Here is a 19,416-nt window from a genome sequence, read left to right as displayed (position 1 = left end):
TTACTGGTAACCAATGGTCATTTAAATCAAGTGTGATTTGCCCTGTCTCTGATGCTGTCATGTTTTGCAAATAATGAATACGAAAAAAGGTTAAAGTACAGATTGTTGTTATTGTTTATTTTCATTAAAGCTGATAACCAGAGTACCAGGACCTGTGCTTTAGGAGTTTTTAATGTTATCAAATGTAATGTTTTCACATTATTTTGATTGGAGCTAATCAAACCTTTTACACCAAACTGTTAGGTCTCAAATTAGACACCAGGGTGGGAAGGTCTAGAGAAATAAAAATTGACAGGTGGTTGCAGTCTCAAAAAAATTTGACTTAACAGTGATTTAATTCATACAGACACAGTCAAGGGTGGAGTTCATTTCTTCAGAGTATGATATTCACTATTGCCATAATCATTTATGGCCTGTATTCCAGCTGCTACAGCAGATGGAGGACAGCTGCCAAAACCTGCAGAACATGAAACAGCTGGTCCCCAGAGTGAAACATCTGTAAAGCTCAGTCAGGAACAGAGAATTTCCTTTGGAAAATACAATGTGTGGTCATGTAACTAATGACAAAACCATGTATAGAACAGGTCAAGAATATGTTACATAGACCTTAGTTGTATTCTTTCATATATGATTGTATATAAGTTTGTGTATCTATAGCCTTCCTTAGGATTGTTGTCCTGGAAAATTTTAAGGGAAAAAATACAATTTGGAGAGGTAGGGAGAACTGATGGTGTTTGGATGCTTATATGGTCAAGACCAAGCTTGGGAATTTTTAGAATTGCTGTGTGAACTTGTGCCCTTAAGTTAATGAGAAGCCTGTACTACTAGGTTATCCATTTCTCTAGAACAGCATTTGTGGGGGAGGAGGTGTACACTTTGCTTTCAGAGATACTGATGGTGGAAGGGGAACAGAGAGGGACAAATCTTGGCTTTCACTGCAGGCTGTGGGGAGGAGCTTGTGGTAGTACATGTTTGTACTTTTGTATATTTTGTGTTCAACTCTCAGCTTGACTTTTCCCTTACGATCCCTTTTAGCCTCTTCTCCTGCCCTAAATCCTTATCAGTTTTCGTTCTGTTTTCCTTCTGTCCTGCCTATAAAAACAAGCCTGTATAGATCTTTAGGAAGTGCTATGTAATGTTGCCATTTCATGGAGGTTAGTAGTGCTTAAACACTCTTTGATATGCAGTGTTGAAAAGCATGGACAAAACATTCAGGTTATGTCATGGCACACTGTTTGCATTTTCCCTTCCTTGATCTGATGGTGCACGAAGTTGTTTCACCAGCCTGATTAGTTCTTAGGCTGGAGAGTGTTTGAAAATCATGAAAAGTTACAGCTGAATAATTCAGTAGTTTTGCAACAGCAGCATGGGTAGACTGCCTTTCTAAAGTTTTTCTAATTATTTAGCTAGAAAAAACCCCTATTATTTCGGCAGTATTATTGACAACACGAAGCTGAGTGCTGCAGTTGACACAACAGAAGGAAGGGGGATGCCATCTAGGAAGACATTGACAAGCTGAAGGAGTGGGTCTGTGAGAACCTAATGAGGTTCAACAGGCCCAAGTGCAAGGTGCTGTAGCTGGGTCAGGGCAATCCTAGACATGAGTACAGACTGGGAGATGAACTTGTTGAAAGCAGCCCTCTGGAGAAGGACTTGGGGGTGCTGGTGGACAAAAAGCTGTACAGAAGTCAACAATGCTGCAAGTGCAGCCCAGCAAGCCAACCATATCCTGGGCTGCATCAAACTCAGCAGGGCCAGGGGGGCTTGGTCTCCCCTTTATTCTGTCCTTGTGAGACCCCACCTGGAGTATTGTGTCCAGGTCTGGATTCCTCAGGACAAGAAACATGTGGCACTGTTAGAGCACATCCAGAGAAAGGCCATGAAGATGGTAAGAGGGCTTGAGCAAGTCTTCTATGAAGACAGATTGAGAGAGTTGGGATTGTTCAGCCAGGAGAAGTGAAGGCTGTGAGGAGACCTCATTGCAGCCTTCCAGTACTTAAAGAGGGCTTTGAAAAAGATGGAGAGAGACTTTTTACCTGAGCAAATAGTGATAACACAAGGGGGGAACAGTTTTAAACTAAAAAAAGGTAAAGATTTAGATTAAATGGTAAAAAGTTCTTTTCTGTGAGGGTGGTGAGGCACGGGAACAGGCTGCCCAGAGAAGTTGTGGATGGCCCATCCCTGGAGGTGTTCAAGACCTGATCTAGTGGGTGGCATCCCTGCCTGTGGCAGGGGAGTTAGAACTAGATGATCTTGTAGGTCCCTTCTAACTCAAACCATTTTATGATTCTAAGATTGTAGCAGCATTACAAGGTAAAGAGCTGCGTTTATGTAAATGGCTGTGCAAATACAGTAGTACCCTGGGTGACTCGCACCGTTCTTGTGTGATGCAGTCAGCTTGCATTTTAAGTATTCCTCATGTGTTGAGATTTATATTAAGAGCAGCTATTTTAGAGGTGCTGTATATGGCAAGTGAAGTTTAAACGTGCTGCCTTTGGAGGCAGAAAGTTCCCTGGCTTGGTATTTAATTAGTGTGCTGCAAAGTACTGTAGTTCTGAGACTGCAGAAAGTGCTGGTTTCCCTGGAAGCATCAGAAAGCCTTGATTTTAGACAATGCTGTATTGTCAATGCCGTGCTGGTTCAGCAGCATCTCTGCACACATTTGGCAAATATTTAAAGGACACATTTTGTGTAATTGGTTCAGCCTTTGAAAATTATTAACTTCTTTGTGTTAAAGGATGTACACAGCAATGCAAGATTTTATCTTGACAATCCCATGCTTTTGTCTTCTACCAGCAAGGATGTATTTGTGGATTATTTTTTTTTAGCTCCTCAAAGGGCAGTGTACTAAAGGCTTTGTAATCGCTTCTGTACTGATGAAGTATGGGAAAGCGTTTAATTTCTGTGATTTTGTGAAGTTGGATAATACAGGAGCTGTGGTAGACAAAATTTTGTTAGCCAGGGAAATAAATGAAACTTTTCATATCGAGTTACTTAAAAGTATGTGTTTCTGTTTAGTTTTAACCTTCTTATATGTTGTAAACTCTGGACAGAGGTAATACATGCTTTCTGGACTATGCAGCTAGTCTGCAACTAGTCTGCAAAGCACAAAATGAATGTTCTTGACAGCCATGCTCTTAGAATTTTTTACACTTTTTGCTAATTAGCCTATTTTTTTTTTTTTTTAGTTAACATACCAGCTATTTACATTAACAGGAAAGTTGAATAGGTAGTGTTAATACATAATAGCAACCAAGGATGTATGACTTGTAAATGGTAAATTCTTTAAAGTGTTTGTAAATAAAAATTGGAGTCCTGATCTGGCTCTTACATCATTTCTCTGGGAATTGTATGCTGTATGTGTCCTTAGCTGAGAAGCTCCCTACTTGTGCTTTGTAACACTGTTCACTAACCCAACTAAAAAGTACCACTAATCAATTCAGAATGAAAAATTTCTAGTTGTGTGGAATCAGAATCCAGAAGTATTTTTTCAGAAGGCAGCCCAACAATATCGAGAAAACTCCTCACCAGCATGTAACACAGTGCTGCATTTTTGAGATGATCAGTGTGATTTAAAGCATGTTTGTTAAAAATATTAATTATGTGTAATAATTACCTTAATAGTGTCAGTTACCAAAAAATGTTATATAGTAAAGAATTAATGATTTTATCTCTGTTTTCCGTTCTAGGCTTAAAAGAAGCGTAAGCGATTCAATTACGACTCTGACATTTTGGAGCACAAGTTGAAGCAATTTGAATGTATTGGAGCATGGCTACTTCTTAAAATGCAGAAGTTAGAGGAAATTACTGCTTATCAAAACCTACTGAATATCTGAATTTTCTAGACATCCTGCATTTAACTGTGTCCTTAAATGTCCATGATTAAGATCTCATGCAACCATTGTGTATTTTGGAGACTATTCTCCAAAAGAGAACTGTGCATTTAAAAAGCAGAAATGACTGTGTTTTTTCTTGGAACTTACTAAGGTTGAACATACTGAAAGACCATGACCAGCTTGAAGCGGTCCCAGACCGAAAGGGCTGTTGCCACTGGGGTATCAGTCGGAACAGATGGCACCTCAAAAGTCCACTCGGATGACTTCTACATGAGGCGCTTCAGGTCACAGAATGGCAGCTTAGGATCTGCAGTCATGGCACCAGTTGGACCTCCTCGCAATGAGAGTTCCCATCACGTTACCTCTACCCCTGGAGTCCCTAAAATGGGGGTCAGGGCAAGGATTGCTGATTGGCCCCCAAGGAAGGAGAACATCAAGGAGGCAAGCAGATCTAGTCAGGATATTGAAACATCAAGTTGCCTTGACAGCATGTCTTCTAAAAGCAGTCCTGGGAGTCAGGGAAGCTCTGTTAACCTGAATGCTAGTGATTCTGTCATGTTAAAGAGCATCCAGAGCACACTTAAAAACAAGACCAGACAATCTGAGAATCTAGATTCCAGGTTTCTTACGCCCGATGGCTATCCCAGTTCCCCAAGGAAAGCTCTTCGCAGAATACGGCAGCGCAGCAACAGCGACATTACCATAAGTGAGCTTGATGTGGATAGTTTTGATGAATGTATTTCACCTACATTTAAATCTGGACCATCTCTGCACAGAGAGTATGGCAGCACATCTTCCATAGATAAGCAGGGAACTTCAGGGGAAAGTTTTTTTGACTTATTGAAGGGCTATAAAGATGAAAAGTCTGATCAGAGAAGCCCAGGCACAACAAAACTCGGTGAGCTCCTGATTGCCAGTGGAAGCAAGGGTTCAGGATTCTCTCTAGATGTGATAGATGGACCTATTACTCAAAGGGAAAACCTGAGACTCTTTAAGGAAAGGGAGAAGCCACTCAAGAGACGCTCAAAATCAGAGACAGGAGATTCATCTATTTTTCGTAAGCTGCGCAATGCCAAAGGTGAAGGGGAACTTGGGAAGTCTTCAGATCTTGAAGATAACAGGTCAGAAGATAGCATTAAGCCTTGGACATGTCCGAAGTGTTTTGCTCATTATGATGTACAGAGTATTTTATTTGATTTAAATGAAGCAGCAATCAACAGGCATAATGTTATCAAAAGACGGAACACAACGACAGGTGCATCTGCTGCTGCTGTAGCATCACTTGTCTCTGGACCTTTGTCACATTCTGCAAGTTTCAATTCTCCAATGGGCAGCACTGAAGACCTGAATTCAAAAGGAAGTCTCAATATGGACCAGGGGGATGATAAAAGCAATGAACTAGTGATGAGTTGTCCTTATTTTCGTAATGAGATTGGTGGGGAAGGGGAAAGGAAGATCAGCCTTTCCAAATCTAATTCAGGTTCCTTCAGTGGGTGTGAAAGTGCCTCATTTGAGTCGACTCTGAGTTCTCATTGCACAAATGCTGGAGTTGCAGTTCTGGAAGTTCCCAAGGAGAACCTGATTTTACACCTAGACAGAGTGAAAAGATACATCGTTGAACATGTAGACCTTGGTGCATATTATTATCGAAAATTCTTCTACCAGAAAGGTAGGTAAATTTTATTTCTCCTTGAGTTTTAAGAATGATTCTTTGTTTTCCAAACATGTAAAATTCAGTTGATGCTTAATAGTATTTGCAAGAATTATGTATTTCTTTGATGGTATATTTTACTGATGGTATGTGCTATATCTAATAGTCTTTCAGAGTTTTGGAATATAAGGATATTGAGGATTTTATTGCTGATAGATGTGGTAGCGATGGCTACAAATATCAGTGTCTTGAAACACAGCTTTGGGTACCCATGGAAGTGGACAGGGGTTGACACTTGAAAGATGAAAACAAGAAGATCCTAAAATATGGGAACTTTCTTCCCACTGTGCCAAGACTTGATGTACTGAGGATTTAATTGAATGTACATCTTGGACAGTTAGCATTTATAATAATCTTTGGACATACTAATAACTTAATAATCCATTTCTAAATTTTCAAAGTAGATAATACATAAATAAAAATAAAAATCTGTATTCCTCACTCACTGTTTTCATTATAGCTGTCACTCTAGAAAGAAAATTCTAATTTGTCAGATTTTGCAGACACAAACTAACACTATATAGATATAACTATATATACACACATAAATACCCATGTTTCAATGACAACAGTGTACCAGAGTGCAGTTCTCTTATCGCATGGTTCTACTCTGAAACCAAGAATGATAATTTCCATTGAATGTGTATGGGAGGGAGAAAAAAAGCCCAAAGCAACAGATCAAAGCCTTTTGACTTATAGAAAAGAGCAAATCCCAAACATTACCCAGATACTTCCCCTCTTTGTCCCCCCTGTCAAAATAATACTGGCACCATGAGATGCAGATCTCCCTCTGTTCTTCATTATTCTAAAAATGTTTTAAAAGGATTTCAGAAAAAAAGTCCTTTAAAAGAGTTCTGTCTGCAGGATGGTATTGTATTTCCTGATGGACAGAGCTGGTCTGATGACTGACCTGGAGAGTACTTGTTCCTTACCTTCCAATGATTAGGATTGAGTTTCTTCTCTTTAGTGAATGCAGGTCAAAAGAGCTTGTTTCTTACAGATAAAAGCAACAGGGATGCCTGGTTAAAATTAAGTTGATGGTCTGTTAAAAGAAAAACCTTCAGCTTCTTAACTGCGTGTTACTGCTAATAATCTCATTTCCCATTTCTCTCTTGCCTTCAAAATATGTTCAGCTCCCAACTCTTCTTCCCTGCATTGTCCATTGGTTGGATGGCTCTTGTTACTCTTTGCATAGTCTCCTCTTTCTGCATTCTTTCTAGGGCTGAGAGGTAGCCTTTGGTCCATGTTTTTTGAGAATGCTGGTTGCTATCCTTCGAAGACAGAGGAATTAGGAAAAATAATGGTTTCCTGGAGAAAGTAAGCTAGATGTGTGATATAGGATAAGGTATGTTTCGAGCAGAGAGCCTGAGGTTTGTGACCTTTGTTTGCAATTATATTCTTCTCTGTCTCCCTCTGGAACAATTTGATTACCTGTCAGTCTCTAGTGAGTTTTGCAATCAACAACTAAAGTTTCATGTTACAGCTGACCTGATTTACAGCATTTAAGCACTAAGAGGGGGAGACTTAATTCCTCCCTCTTCCTTGTACCAGTTCTCTTGTTATCAGAAAACTTGATAAGCCAGTTGAGTTTACTAAACAAGCAAGCAGAAGTCTTGCCATCATGATATATTTGGGGTTTACTGCTTGGTTGTTTGTCTCCAGTTATGGTGAGGGATATTATCTTTCCTTGCAGTCAGAGTAAGTGCCAAAGTCCTACTGCCACGTAAGGGATGAGAGTGAATAGCAGAAGAGGAAAGAAGTGTAAGTGGAATTTCAGCCCTTAGGCAACAATTTATTGATTTGCCTTCTCCTTAAGGGAAGCCACACCCTCGTGCTACTGCAGATCCAGTCACCGTTATATTTCCATTTTTTGTAGATATAATTAAGATGAATTGATAAAATCGACATAATCTAGTCCTAAGGGTACTGGTGAGGAGCAACCAGATGTAAAAATGTGTGTTATGGAGTAGGTGTACTAGTTTGAAAACAAACCAGTAGGAGACACCAAGTCAGAATAACAATTTAATAGGGAAATTTAAAAAAAAAAAAAAAAAAAAAGGCAGAAAACTGGTTTAAACTGACAGAGTCAGGATACAACCTGACACCCTGTTAGGGTGGCGGTAGCAGTCCAGTAAGATGGTGACTGCCGTCCTCCTGAAGCGATGGATGTGGTTCTGTTGAAGCAGTGATCCTGTAGAAGGGTCTGCTCTTCCTCAGAAGGTCCAGTGGTGGCTATGTAGCTGCTGTCCTCTGGGAATCCAGTGGAAAGGGTGTCTGTGGTGTTCGGAATCTCAGATTATATCCAGGATGGAATGCTTGGTTCCTCCCTCTGGGTGGAGCATCTCACAATGGGGTAATGAGTCATGAGGCCAAGTGTTGGTTGGGCTCATTAACAGAAGATAGTCCGGAGGGAGTTATCTCTGAGTCATGAGGCAGGACAATGATGGGCCATTAACAGAAAGATAGTCTGGGGGGAGGAGGCAAGGAAACACACAGCTCATGAGGATGGTAATAGAATACACTGCAACCCAGGACAGTAGGATTGGATGGGGAGAAGCAGCTGCAATTTTTTTTTTTTTTCTTAAGGAATAAAATTGGGTTTTAAATTCACTTTTCTTGTGTTCAGTCCAGTGGAGTCCAAACCAGGGACATTGTTTCTACCAGAGATTTTTATCTGAAAAGCTGTACTTTAGAAGCCTCATTAGATAGCCCAAACCCCAATTTTCTACAAGTACAAAACACATTTTGTTGACCACCCAGAGTATCATCATTCCCTGAGCAAACTTTAGACTAAGCTGATGACATGGAATAGTGATAAAACTTAGAGCAGCATAATAGGGGGAAAAAATCTGGGAAGTCAGTTGTAACTGAATTTTTTATGTAACATGAAGCAAGTAACGATGCAGAATTTTTTTTGCTTGAAGAGGATGTTGCATTTTTATGATGTTACAATCGGAACAGACTGTGCCAAAAGACAGTTTCAGTGTGATCAGCTCATCAAGTCAGTAGGCTTTGGATAATTTTATAGTCTTAGAAGTATTCTTAGAAGAATTCTGATTCAACAACAATAGCTTTTAAAGATCTCAAACCAGGAAAATTTCACAGACTTAGAGACCCCCTAGTTATCCTAGAGCTTGCAAAGAATAAAAAGCAATGTTCCAGAGAATTGTAAGCCTGAGTTAGTTTTCATTCCTACTGGAAATCACAAAGAAGGTGATTTGGGACTATATCAGTAAATAACTGCCAGTTAAAAATTGTCAATGATGCCAGTCAGCATGATTTCATGAAAAATAGATCTTGTCACATAAAAGAAAAGAAAAAGCATAGTGAATCTTGTGTCTTTAAAAAAAAAAAAAAGGATGAAAGCCATTGCGTTCATGTAGTCCCTTTTAATTTCTTCAAAGTAATGTGGTGAAATGCTGATGGTGACTTGTCTGAAGTCTTCAATTATATGTAATCAATAGCTCGTTTTTTACAGGTACTGTTACTTAGATGATGGATCCATCTCAAATTTTAGCAGTGTATGGAGGAAGTATAAGTGAGCTTGCACTATTACTAGCATGGTCCAAATTAATTAAAATATTTTCATCTAGTTAGTGTAAAATATTTGCATGTGACATTTATGGATGAGTCTTGTATAAGTTCAATGAATGCAAATGAATGAGTTTTTGTATGTAAAGGAAATCGGTCCCTCTACAGAGCAGTGGAATTGATAAATAGTATTCTGGCCTGGTGTCCAGACTTCTAAATGTGAAAATACTGGTGGAGACAGTTTAGTGGAAGTAAGAGAAATGATACTTACAAAAAGATACTGGGAAAAGAACTTTATAATGGTACTTCCCAAGGCTGGATTCAGCTTTTCTACTTTGTATCTGGGCTAATTGTGCAGACTCCCTTTGTACTCAGTGGAGAGAAATGAACCTTGCAGGACCATATGAATTGCAGTCTTTTCTCTCAATTCACTAACAGAAGCTCATGCACAGTGAACTCACATGGAAATGTTTATCCTTATAAGAAATGAATGCTACTTATGATGCACAAGATGTATTTACAAGGTGATTAAATAATGGTGTGTTTTAAAAGGTGTATTTGATAGAAAGATTTACCTAAATGTTTGAAGTCTAGACATTTGTAAGTTAAGCTAGTGCATAAAAAAGAAGGGGAGAGGACAAAGCCAGTGCAAGAACCAATTTGTGAAAGCTGCACAGAGATATGTTTACTAAAGACTTATTTATAATCAATATTAAAATCGCAGGGAGAGAAAAATTTGTTTCCATCAGCTTGTCCGAGTGCAGTTCAGAAAAGAGAGCCTATCACTCCAGAGGAGCAGTCTGTTTTCTCTGTGCCTGTAATTGCATCTGGGAATTACAGTTCTCATGGAAAGAACCAAGAGCATCTGTTTTGCTTCCATCCTCCTCATGCAGTAGTCGCTAATGTTACCATTTAGGACAAATATTAGTTACTGGCTTAGGTTGAAAGACTTGACTGAGAAGTAAATAGTTTCCTGAACTGGTTTTATAACAAATGAGCTGTTGGTCAGCTTTCCTTTAACTGTTGGCAGCCAGTAAAAATACCCTTTGCTCTAATGCTCTAAATTGCTGCATATTCTGTCCAAGAGTTAGTTGGTGCCTTTCAAGTATATGGCTAGACTTGCAGAGCTCTCAAAATGCTGCCTGCCCTTTTGTCTCCAGAGGACTACTGAGCAGAGTTTTCCAGTACTGTAAATGCTGAGCTAGGATTAGAGGAAAATGCTTGATGCTGAGTTTCATTCAGAAGAGAAACGTTTGGGATTTTTATTTCTAGTCCAATTACACAAAATATCAGTTGAACATGATACCTAAAGAGAAATATGATAAAAGCACAAAAGAACCTTTTCAGTCAAAATCAAGTGCATTTACTTGGCTTTCCTTTGCAAAGGAAACTCATAAATATCTGCTAGGGAAATAAATATTTTAGTTTTGGTTCTTTCACTTGAAGTATCTTTTGAGTGACATGATAAATATTTAACTATTTTTAAAAGTATGTATAGTTTGTTTTAATGAGCAGGTACAATCAAGTCATTATTTCTTTTGGGTATGGATTTATAAATTGATTTGTGGCTGTTGCTAGTTATCCTGATTGTTAATTAAGTCATTTTTCAACAGTAGTTTAAATTAAATATCAACCTTGAGAAATGTTGCTTCCAATGAGCTTCTGTGTGGTGTGGAGAAATAAGCTGTCTTCTATGGTATTCATGTTTGACATAAAGTTCTTGAATTATGATTGTGATATAGCCCTTGTTTTCCCAATAAAATTCCTAATTAACTCCATTTAGATTGGATATTAAGCTTTTTTCACTTTAATTCTGCTACTTCTTTTCGTGCACTGGAAAGAGAAAATTGTTGGATGTAAGGAGATTCAGGATGTCGGAGAAAATCAGGTGGAGGTGCGAAGAAGTGTACCAGAAGGAAAAGTAGTCAGATGCAGGGGTATATACTGTATCTTGCAGAATGAATACAGAGATGGGGTATAGGGGAGGAGAAAGAATGAAGGTCAAGAATGAACAATCCTGTAGTAAATGTGAGTAGAGGAGAGGACTAAGGATGTGCACAGGACAGCAAGAAAGACACTGCAGTGCTGGCTGAAGGAAAAGAGAATAAAAGACATTTCCTCTTAGCAGAGAAGTGTAAAGTTCCACACTACTTCATGCATTTTTCCAAAGCAATAGGAGCTAATTAAAAAGCTTAATCAAATGATACAGAATTGTATGTGTATTTTGTGTATGTGTGTGCAGCTTCAAACATTCCTCTTGCCACACTTCTTAAATGTGTTTTCAAGATGTAGAATAATTTCTCCTGAGAAAATTCTCTATCTGAATTGCAGGCTAGAGTGGTTGCAGGTTAGACAAATTTTACTGTGTGGCTCTCAATATAGAAAACTAATGTAATGTTTGGACCCTTCTAGTATGCATGACCACCATAACTTTTTTCTGTAAGTTTTTCTATTATAAAAGCAAATCCACATCACTGTTTTTAAGTCACTAAGCAGTTTAGTATGGAGATGGCCAAGTTATCTCAGGTTTTGGAAGCTATGTAATAGGCTGATTAAAAAATTAATCTTTCTCAAAGACTGTGCTGCTTCTGCATTGACCTTGTTGGCCATAAACTGTTTGGTGAGCTGTAAACTCTGAAAAAATAGCAAGCTACTTAATGCAGGAAGAAAATAAGCTAGAGTGCTAGTAAGGTAGTTTGAAATTTTAAACAACAGAACATCTCTGGCATTTACAGGGCTTATCTCTGTGGGCTACTGTAAAAATGTAATTAGGCTTATATGGATGATCTAATCTATTAATAATTTGCCCACTCACAGTTTAGTCACTCAAAATTTAATGACAATATTTACAGAATATTCCACAAGATATTAGAAGAATTTTGAATTTTAATTACCTTTATGTATAGTATTGGCTCTTCATGACTTGCAGAGGGATTTGGTAGAAAGCAAGTCTTCTAATGCTGCAAGCATGTTTCTTTTATGTCATGCATGCTCTGAAATCTTTAAACAGAAAACACTGAGTGAGGGATAATAGAATACCAGACACTGAGGTATTGACTAGAGCCCCCAGGGGCTTAAAGTGCTGGACAACTGTGTGAAAGCACTCAGTATGTTGGAGGGAGGTTTTGCAAGGACCAGTAAGTATAAGTTTTAAAAGAATTACAGTAAAAATGAGGCTCTCAATTTTTTAACAATATTATTAATTGGAAAAATTATTACCATTCACTTTAGATGGAGTGTATTTCAATATCTATTTTTATTATCTTTAAAGCTGCAGTTCTTGATGATGATGTTAAAATATTTTACATTTTGTCTCTATAGTAGAATAGCTCATATTAGACTGCTCCTAAAGTTCTTATTTAAAATTCTGGTTGTTTTAAGAATAACAAGTAATCTGTATGTAGTAAAGACAAGTGGTTACATTTCCTGTTAGGGCAGTTACATCCCTCTTTCATTCCATCGAATTTCACATCTTTGAATTGCTGAATTTTCAGGTGGTTCTAACTTTGTATTTTTGTGCATGTATAAATTCATTCATACATGCAGCTTATGGAAAATGATTACATGGGACTTATTTTTCTTGTACAGTGCTTGACTCCTTTTTTTTGGACTTTTCCCTTAAATTTTCTTTCAGGGAATATGTGTTTAAATTCAGCAGTCACTTAAGATATGTGCAGCTTTGTTTATATGTTGCTTCATTAATGGTGATATACCTCTGTCACCAGTCAAGATAGTTCGTAATGCTCAAAAGGTTGAACAGAAGAGCCTTCAACACCAATCTTTAAAATCGTTGAGCTTTGATTTTTGTAAATGTGCTTTTCTAACTTTTTTTCATGTAAAGCTTGGCTTTACATGTCTATAGTTAGACAAATATAAAAATGTGTTTCAAAGAATCTGCTGTTAAGCTAGTGAGTGATTTCACCAATCCTGTATTCTCCTCTCTGCTGCCTTCCCCACTAGACTGGTTTTCAACTCAACTCTTAGCACTTTAAATTTGCTTTTAGGGTTGTTGAACACTTCACTGTTAAATATGTATGCTATTTTATTCTTGTGCTTTACTTTTCTGTGGTACTATGATTTGATACTTTTACTGTGAACAAGCCTTTAACTTCTTTTTCAGCTTCATCAGTTTTTCCCATTTTAGGACTGAGTAACGTGTATGGAAAAAGCAAGAAACAGTCAAACAAAAATAAATAATTTACATCCTTTGCTAAGTACAGTTATTTGACATTTCTATTTTAACATAGGTTGTTGAGTTTCCCACTTTGGTGCATTTGGCTTCCTTCCCTTTATTTTTAAGGAGGAAATTGGTTGTACTTACTTAGCTCAACGTGAATGAAACAGATGGCAATATAAAAGCTGATGGAAGAGGTGTATCCTGTTTTAGGCCTATTTAAGCAGAGATGCCATGTTGAATTTCAGCCTTTTTGCATAAATGGAGCTCACAAGAGAACTGAAGCACGAGAATGACATCCTGGTACCACTTGAAGACATGCTCTTATTGACTCCATGGAGCTGGCAGTTTATTTCCAGTGTAACAATCAAGCATGAAAATATAGTTGAAATATAAGAAGTAAGACAGACTTCTTATTTTCTTTTTTTTTTCCTTTTTTTTTTTTTCCTCATATACAAGAGCACTGGAACTATTTTGGGGCAGATGAGAACCTGGGACCAGTAGCTGTGAGTATAAGAAGAGAGAAGCCAGAGGAAATCAAAGAAAATGGACCTCAGTACAACTACCGGATCATATTCAGAACCAGTGAGGTAAGCAGTTCAGGGGTGATAGTAAAAGAAACTAGAAGTGAGCAGGCAAAACCAGGTGTCATGTGTGGGGTTTATGTGCTTTACAGCATTGATAGTAGATTTCTGTATAATCCAGGAACCTCCTGACAGAATTGTGCCACATGTTTATCTGGCACAGAATGTATGTGAGTTATTCCATAACATCCAATACACAGGAAAGCAAAGGTTGTTTTGGTTAAATCTTGAGAAACTTACAGGAGCTATATTAGCTAGAAGCAAGCAAAGAGGAGGGAAATGGCTTCCTTCACTTTTATATGTGGCAGTGGGCAGACGTGAGAACTTTTACTTTAAATGCTCTGCTAGAAATACTATACTAATACTAATTTTTCCAGGTAGTAGTTTCCTGTAAAACTTTAATCTGATGAATCATTTGAAATAGTCTGACTACTGTTAGCTGTCACTGAGTGACATTTTGTGTATCAGTGTTGGTCTTATGCTAACAGAAATTCCTCAGTGTCCTTGATCTTTATTGAGAATTGGAAAAATAGTATGTTTAGTTCCACTGCTATTGTTAGTCAATCTCGGTGCATAAGTCAATATATGTGCTGTTCTTTTGTGTGCACAGCTCATGACATTAAGAGGCTCTGTGCTGGAAGATGCTATCCCTTCTACTGCAAAGCATTGCACAGCCAGGGGACTTCCCCTAAAAGAAGTGCTGGAGTATGTGGTTCCAGAGCTGAATATCCATTGCCTAAGGCTCGCCTTCAACACTCCAAAAGTCACAGAACAGCTTATGAAGCTTGATGAGCAAGGGGTAAGTGCAGAGTTACAGAATTAAAAAAATGATCTTAATCTGTCAGATTGTTGCCATGAGTTGCAAAATTATCTTTTAGCTTTATATGATTAGAGTCAGTCTGTCGAAATGCCTCATTTAAACTAAAACTCATCATCTATAGGGAGAGTTACATTGCATTTATTTCCCCCAAGTTTTGCAGAATATTTGGTATGTATGAAATCAAGTTCATTTCTCTAGGTAGCCTGAAGTTTTAGATTGATGTTATGGCAGTTGTTCATTTAAATTGACTTTAAAAGAGGCTACATTATTGTTTTTCAAAGACTGTGGGAAGGAGGCAGTTCTGTTTTTCTTATTGCTGTTACACTAAAAAGAAAAGTCTCCCATGTTTCGTTGTAATACTGTATTGGCTAAACCATGACCAGGGTGCTGCCCGTATCTTTTTGTTTTGTTGGTGTTCTTTTTTTCTTTCCCCTGGAACAAACTACATGGCAAAATATTCTAAGCCTTTCTTTATACAAATAATTTTCACTTAGGTGATAGTCTCCTGGTCTTTTAAAGATGGAACCAAGGCTCATCAGCAATACAGCTTAGACTTAGCAAAATGAAAGTCCTTGACTGAAGTGAATTTTATGATTATAAACTTCAGTAGTGACATTTTATAGCTGTGTGCATACCTCAGTCTTCATTGGCAACCTCTCTTTCCATGCTTCTTGAGTGGATGGACCCAGGACGGGACTGGGTCCCTCCCACTGTAAGAGAAGATCAGGTTCACGGCCACCTGATGAACCTGAATGTACATAAGTCTATGGGACACAATGAGATACATCCCAGAGTCCTGAGGGAATTGGCTGAATGTGGTTGCCAAGCCCTCTCTGAGAAGTGGTCAGGGGAAATCCCAGGAGACTGGAAGAGGGGAAACATTGTACCCGTGTTTAAAAAGGGGGGAAAGGAAGATCCTGGGAACTACCGCCCTGTCAGCCTCACCTCTGTACCTGGGAACCTCATGGAACAGATCCTCCTGGAAGTTGTGCTAAGGCACATGGAGGACAGGGAGGTGGATCTGAGACAGTCAGCATGGCTTCAACAAGGACAAATCCTGCATGACCAACCCAGTGGCCTTCTGTGATGGAGTAGCTACATCAGTGGACAAGGGAGGGGTTGCAGATACTATTTTTCCAGACCTCTGTAAAGCCTTGGTCATGGTCCCCCACAGCATCCTTCTCTCTGAATTGGAGAGAGATGGATTTGATGAGTGGACTGTTAGAGGGATAAAGAATTGGTCGAACTGTTGCATCCAGAGAGTAGTGGTTGATGGCTCAGAATCACAATGGACATCAGGGACAAGTGGTGCCCGTCAGGGGTCCATATTGGGACTTAGTATCTTCATTAATGATACAGATGAAGGGATTGAGTGCACCCTCAGCAAATTAGCAAGCTGAGTAGTGCAGTTGCCATGCATGAATGATGGGATGCCATCCAGAGGGACCTGGACAATCTCAAGAAGTGGCCCCATGGGAATCTCATGAGGTTTAAGAACACCAAGTGCAAGGTGCTGCACCTGTGTATAGGCACAGGCTGGGGATGAACACATCGAGAGCAGCCCTGCCCAGAAGGACCTGTGGGTGCCAGTGGGTGAGAGGCTGGACATGACCCAGCCATGGGCACTCCCAGCCCAGAGAGCCAATGGTGTCCTGGGCTGCATCCAGAGCAGCGTGGGCAGCAGGGAGAGGGAGGGGATTCTGCCCCTCTGCCCCGCTCTGGTGAGACCCCACCTGGAACACTGCATCCAGATCTGGGGTCCCAGCACAGGAAGGACATGGACCTGCTGGAGTGAGTCCAGGGGAGGGGGCACCAAGGTAATTAGAGGGATGGAGCACCTCTGCTGTGAGGAAAGGCTGAGAGAATTGGGATTGCTCAGCCTGGAAAAGAGAAGGCTTGGGATGACCTAATTGTGGCCTTCCAGTAGCTGAAGGGAGCCTACAGGAAAGATGAGAGGGACTTTTTACAAGAGCACAGAGTGACAGGACAAGGAGGAATAACTTCGAACTGAAAGAGAGTAGGTTTAGATTAGATATTAGGAGGAAGTTCTAAGATGTGAGGGTGGTGAGGCACTGGAACAGGTCACCCAGAGAAGCTGTGGATGCCCCATCCCTGGAAGTGTTCAAAGCTAGGTAGGATGGAGCTATGAGCAACCTGGTCTAGTGGAAGGTGTCCCTGCCCATGGTAGGAGGATTGGAGCTGGATGATTTTTAAGGTCCCCTACCAACCCAAACCATTTTATGATATTCTAACAAAACTGTGAGGTTGAATTATCCTTAGTTCATATCCTGTATGTTATTAAGCTCCCATAGTATGGTTTTCTAATACTTAAACTTTGGAAAATCATTAAGGATGAGCGATAGTTAAATTTTTATTATCTGCATCAAAGTATTTTCTGTTTTTGTGGTAATGAAACAGTTTGACACTTCTAGCAGAAAAAGATAAGCACACTCTGTACTAATTAGAAGCTGCATTTTTTCAATTCTAAGCTAACAAAAATTGGGTAACAGCTGCTCTACTAATTAGGTACACAGAATGTTGATCACTTCTTGCTGAATGTCACACTGTTTCGTTACAGCATGAACAGGTGCCTGTTTGATATAACAGATAAAATGTTTTGTAAATTTAAGAGTTAAGATTATAAAGTCACCTTAGCCTGACTTAGCCATTGAATTTCACCCAGGAATCCCTTCACTGAGCCAAATTTGTATGCATCAGTTTTCATTAGAAGAATATGTCTTTTCTATATTTGAGTGAGGTCTTAAAGCAGTTGGTTGTTTTCATATTTAAGAATTTCTACTTCTTTATTTAAATTTATCTGCCTTCAGCTTTAAGACTTCTGATATTTTTCTCTGCTACATCTTAAAAGTCATTTTGGTGTGAGATTTTTTTTCCAGCAAAGGTTTTTGTATGCAGTGATTAAATCATCTGTTGGTCTCGTTTATGATAAACTAAACAGATTGCACTTTTCAAGTCTTTCAGTGCAACATATTTTCTCTGAATTTCATATCACTCTTATGGCTGAGCTCTGTCTCTTCTACTCTTTCAATATCTGCATATGTCATTCAGAGTCAGAATGGGAATATTTTTCTTGCCCTAGTTTTGTACTGGTGGTGTATGCTCGTTCCTTACTTCCTCTGAGATTGCTAGAGTGGTAACATCTGCTGTTCTGTACATATGGTCCACATTGCTTGTCACCTAGCTGTTCTTTTATTGGATTTATTAAAATGCATTCATTTGAATGGTTCTGTGTTAAACAGCAATCCAGTCATTTCCTAGGGCTGCACTGGCTTCTTTGCTAATTACCATCTACTAATCTTTGTCTTGAATGCAGACCTCTTGGTAAGTTATTCTAAGTTTACTTCCAAATATGATTTAAAAATTTGAATATTAGGGCAATTACTGATTTATTTCAGTAGAAGTTAATCTTTATGGCAATTCCTCATTCACAGAAATACTGAGAAACATCACTTGGTTCTTAATATAATTCCCAGTTCATAATACAAACTTGCTGACTGGTTAAATCCAAGCCGTACTTTCTGCTGTCTTGACTGGGTGCTAGATAAATCCTTAAAGTGCACTTTTTGCACATATATGAATACGTAAATGCTTTCAGATTATTAAAATGAAGATGCTACTTTAGTAGTTTTATACCACAACAGAATTCATGCTTCAACTTCTTTTTTAGCTTTTTCTTGTAGTTTATACACTTCTTAGGACCATAGATTTATCAAAAGGAGGTCTAATAATGGGGACTACATGCCTTTCTTCAGATCTGCTCTTTTTGATTCAGAAATGCCAACTTGTGTTGTCCTTAGGGAAACTTTTTTTTCAAAATATAGCAAATCTAAGAACACAGCTAGAAGGCACACCCTGCTCTCTGCATAGTCCTTGTTTAGTTTCTTAGGCTGACATTTTCAAAGCAATAAAGCATGGTGGTTTGCTTGCTCATTGGTGCTGCAGATCCCATTTATGTTTATGCCCTTGAAAATACTTCCTTCACCTAAAGGTGAAGCTTAAATATTGCAAGTGTACTTCATGAGAATAATTTTCCTTGTCCTAACTTGTTTAAGTGAAATTACTAGAAGCTATTGTAATTAGCAGTACAGTTAAGGTGTTGTGGTTCCACAAAGCACTTGCATCCATCCTGTTTCTGTGGGATGGAGAAAGCACATCTGAGCAGCAGATGCCTGAATGGTCTGAGACAGGACCTGCTCCTGCTGGTATGGAAAGTGCTGGCAGTTGTTCCCACAGGAACAGCAGCAGTGCCACCTCTCACCACCCTTCCTCGCTCCCCTCCTTTCTCCTCCCGTACCATGTGTCTGCAGGAGGCACTTGAACAGGTTGCCAAGCTGGGCATGTCCCATCCCTGAAAGTGTTAAAAGTCAGCTTGGATGTGGATTTGAGCAGTCTGGTCCAGTAGAACGTGTCCCTGCTGCCCATGTCAGGACTTTAGGAACTAGATGATCCTTAAGGTCCCTTCCAACCCAAACCATTTTATGATTTTATGCTGTATGTGAGTTTTGTCATAAGAAATTTGGACATATTTAGAGGATGCAAATCATGTAGTGTGTCAGGTGATAAAATAAGGGATAGTCTGTAGTAGGGAAAGACTAGAACTGTGACATATATATCTGACTTCTTCAGCAGGAGTAAACAAGCCAGGTTATCTTTACCCTTCTTTTTCCCTCCTTGTTTTCCTGCTGCTAATACTTTATCCCCATCATCATTCATCCTTGGTTGTAAAGGAAGAATATGGT

General features: G+C 39.0%; 1 protein-coding gene across 3 annotated transcripts in view; it reads left to right on the top strand.

Moving 5' to 3' along the window:
• Positions 1 to 19,416, top strand: part of SIPA1L1 (signal induced proliferation associated 1 like 1) — a 206,724-nt gene that overhangs the window by 129,482 nt on the left and 57,826 nt on the right. For all 3 annotated transcript variants that reach the window (XM_082283512.1, XM_082283513.1, XM_082283511.1), the window contains 3 exons: positions 3,690 to 5,505; positions 13,712 to 13,842; positions 14,447 to 14,635. In XM_082283512.1, the coding sequence (XP_082139638.1) occupies positions 4,008 to 5,505; positions 13,712 to 13,842; positions 14,447 to 14,635 (1,818 nt within the window). In that variant the 5' untranslated portion in view covers positions 3,690 to 4,007. The remainder of the gene's footprint in view (positions 1 to 3,689; positions 5,506 to 13,711; positions 13,843 to 14,446; positions 14,636 to 19,416) is intronic.

This window comes from Coloeus monedula (genome assembly GCF_965178545.1).
Source record: "Coloeus monedula genome assembly, chromosome: 6".
NCBI classification, from domain to species: domain Eukaryota; kingdom Metazoa; phylum Chordata; class Aves; order Passeriformes; family Corvidae; genus Coloeus; species Coloeus monedula.
This window is presented reverse-complemented; position numbering and strand designations above follow the sequence as displayed.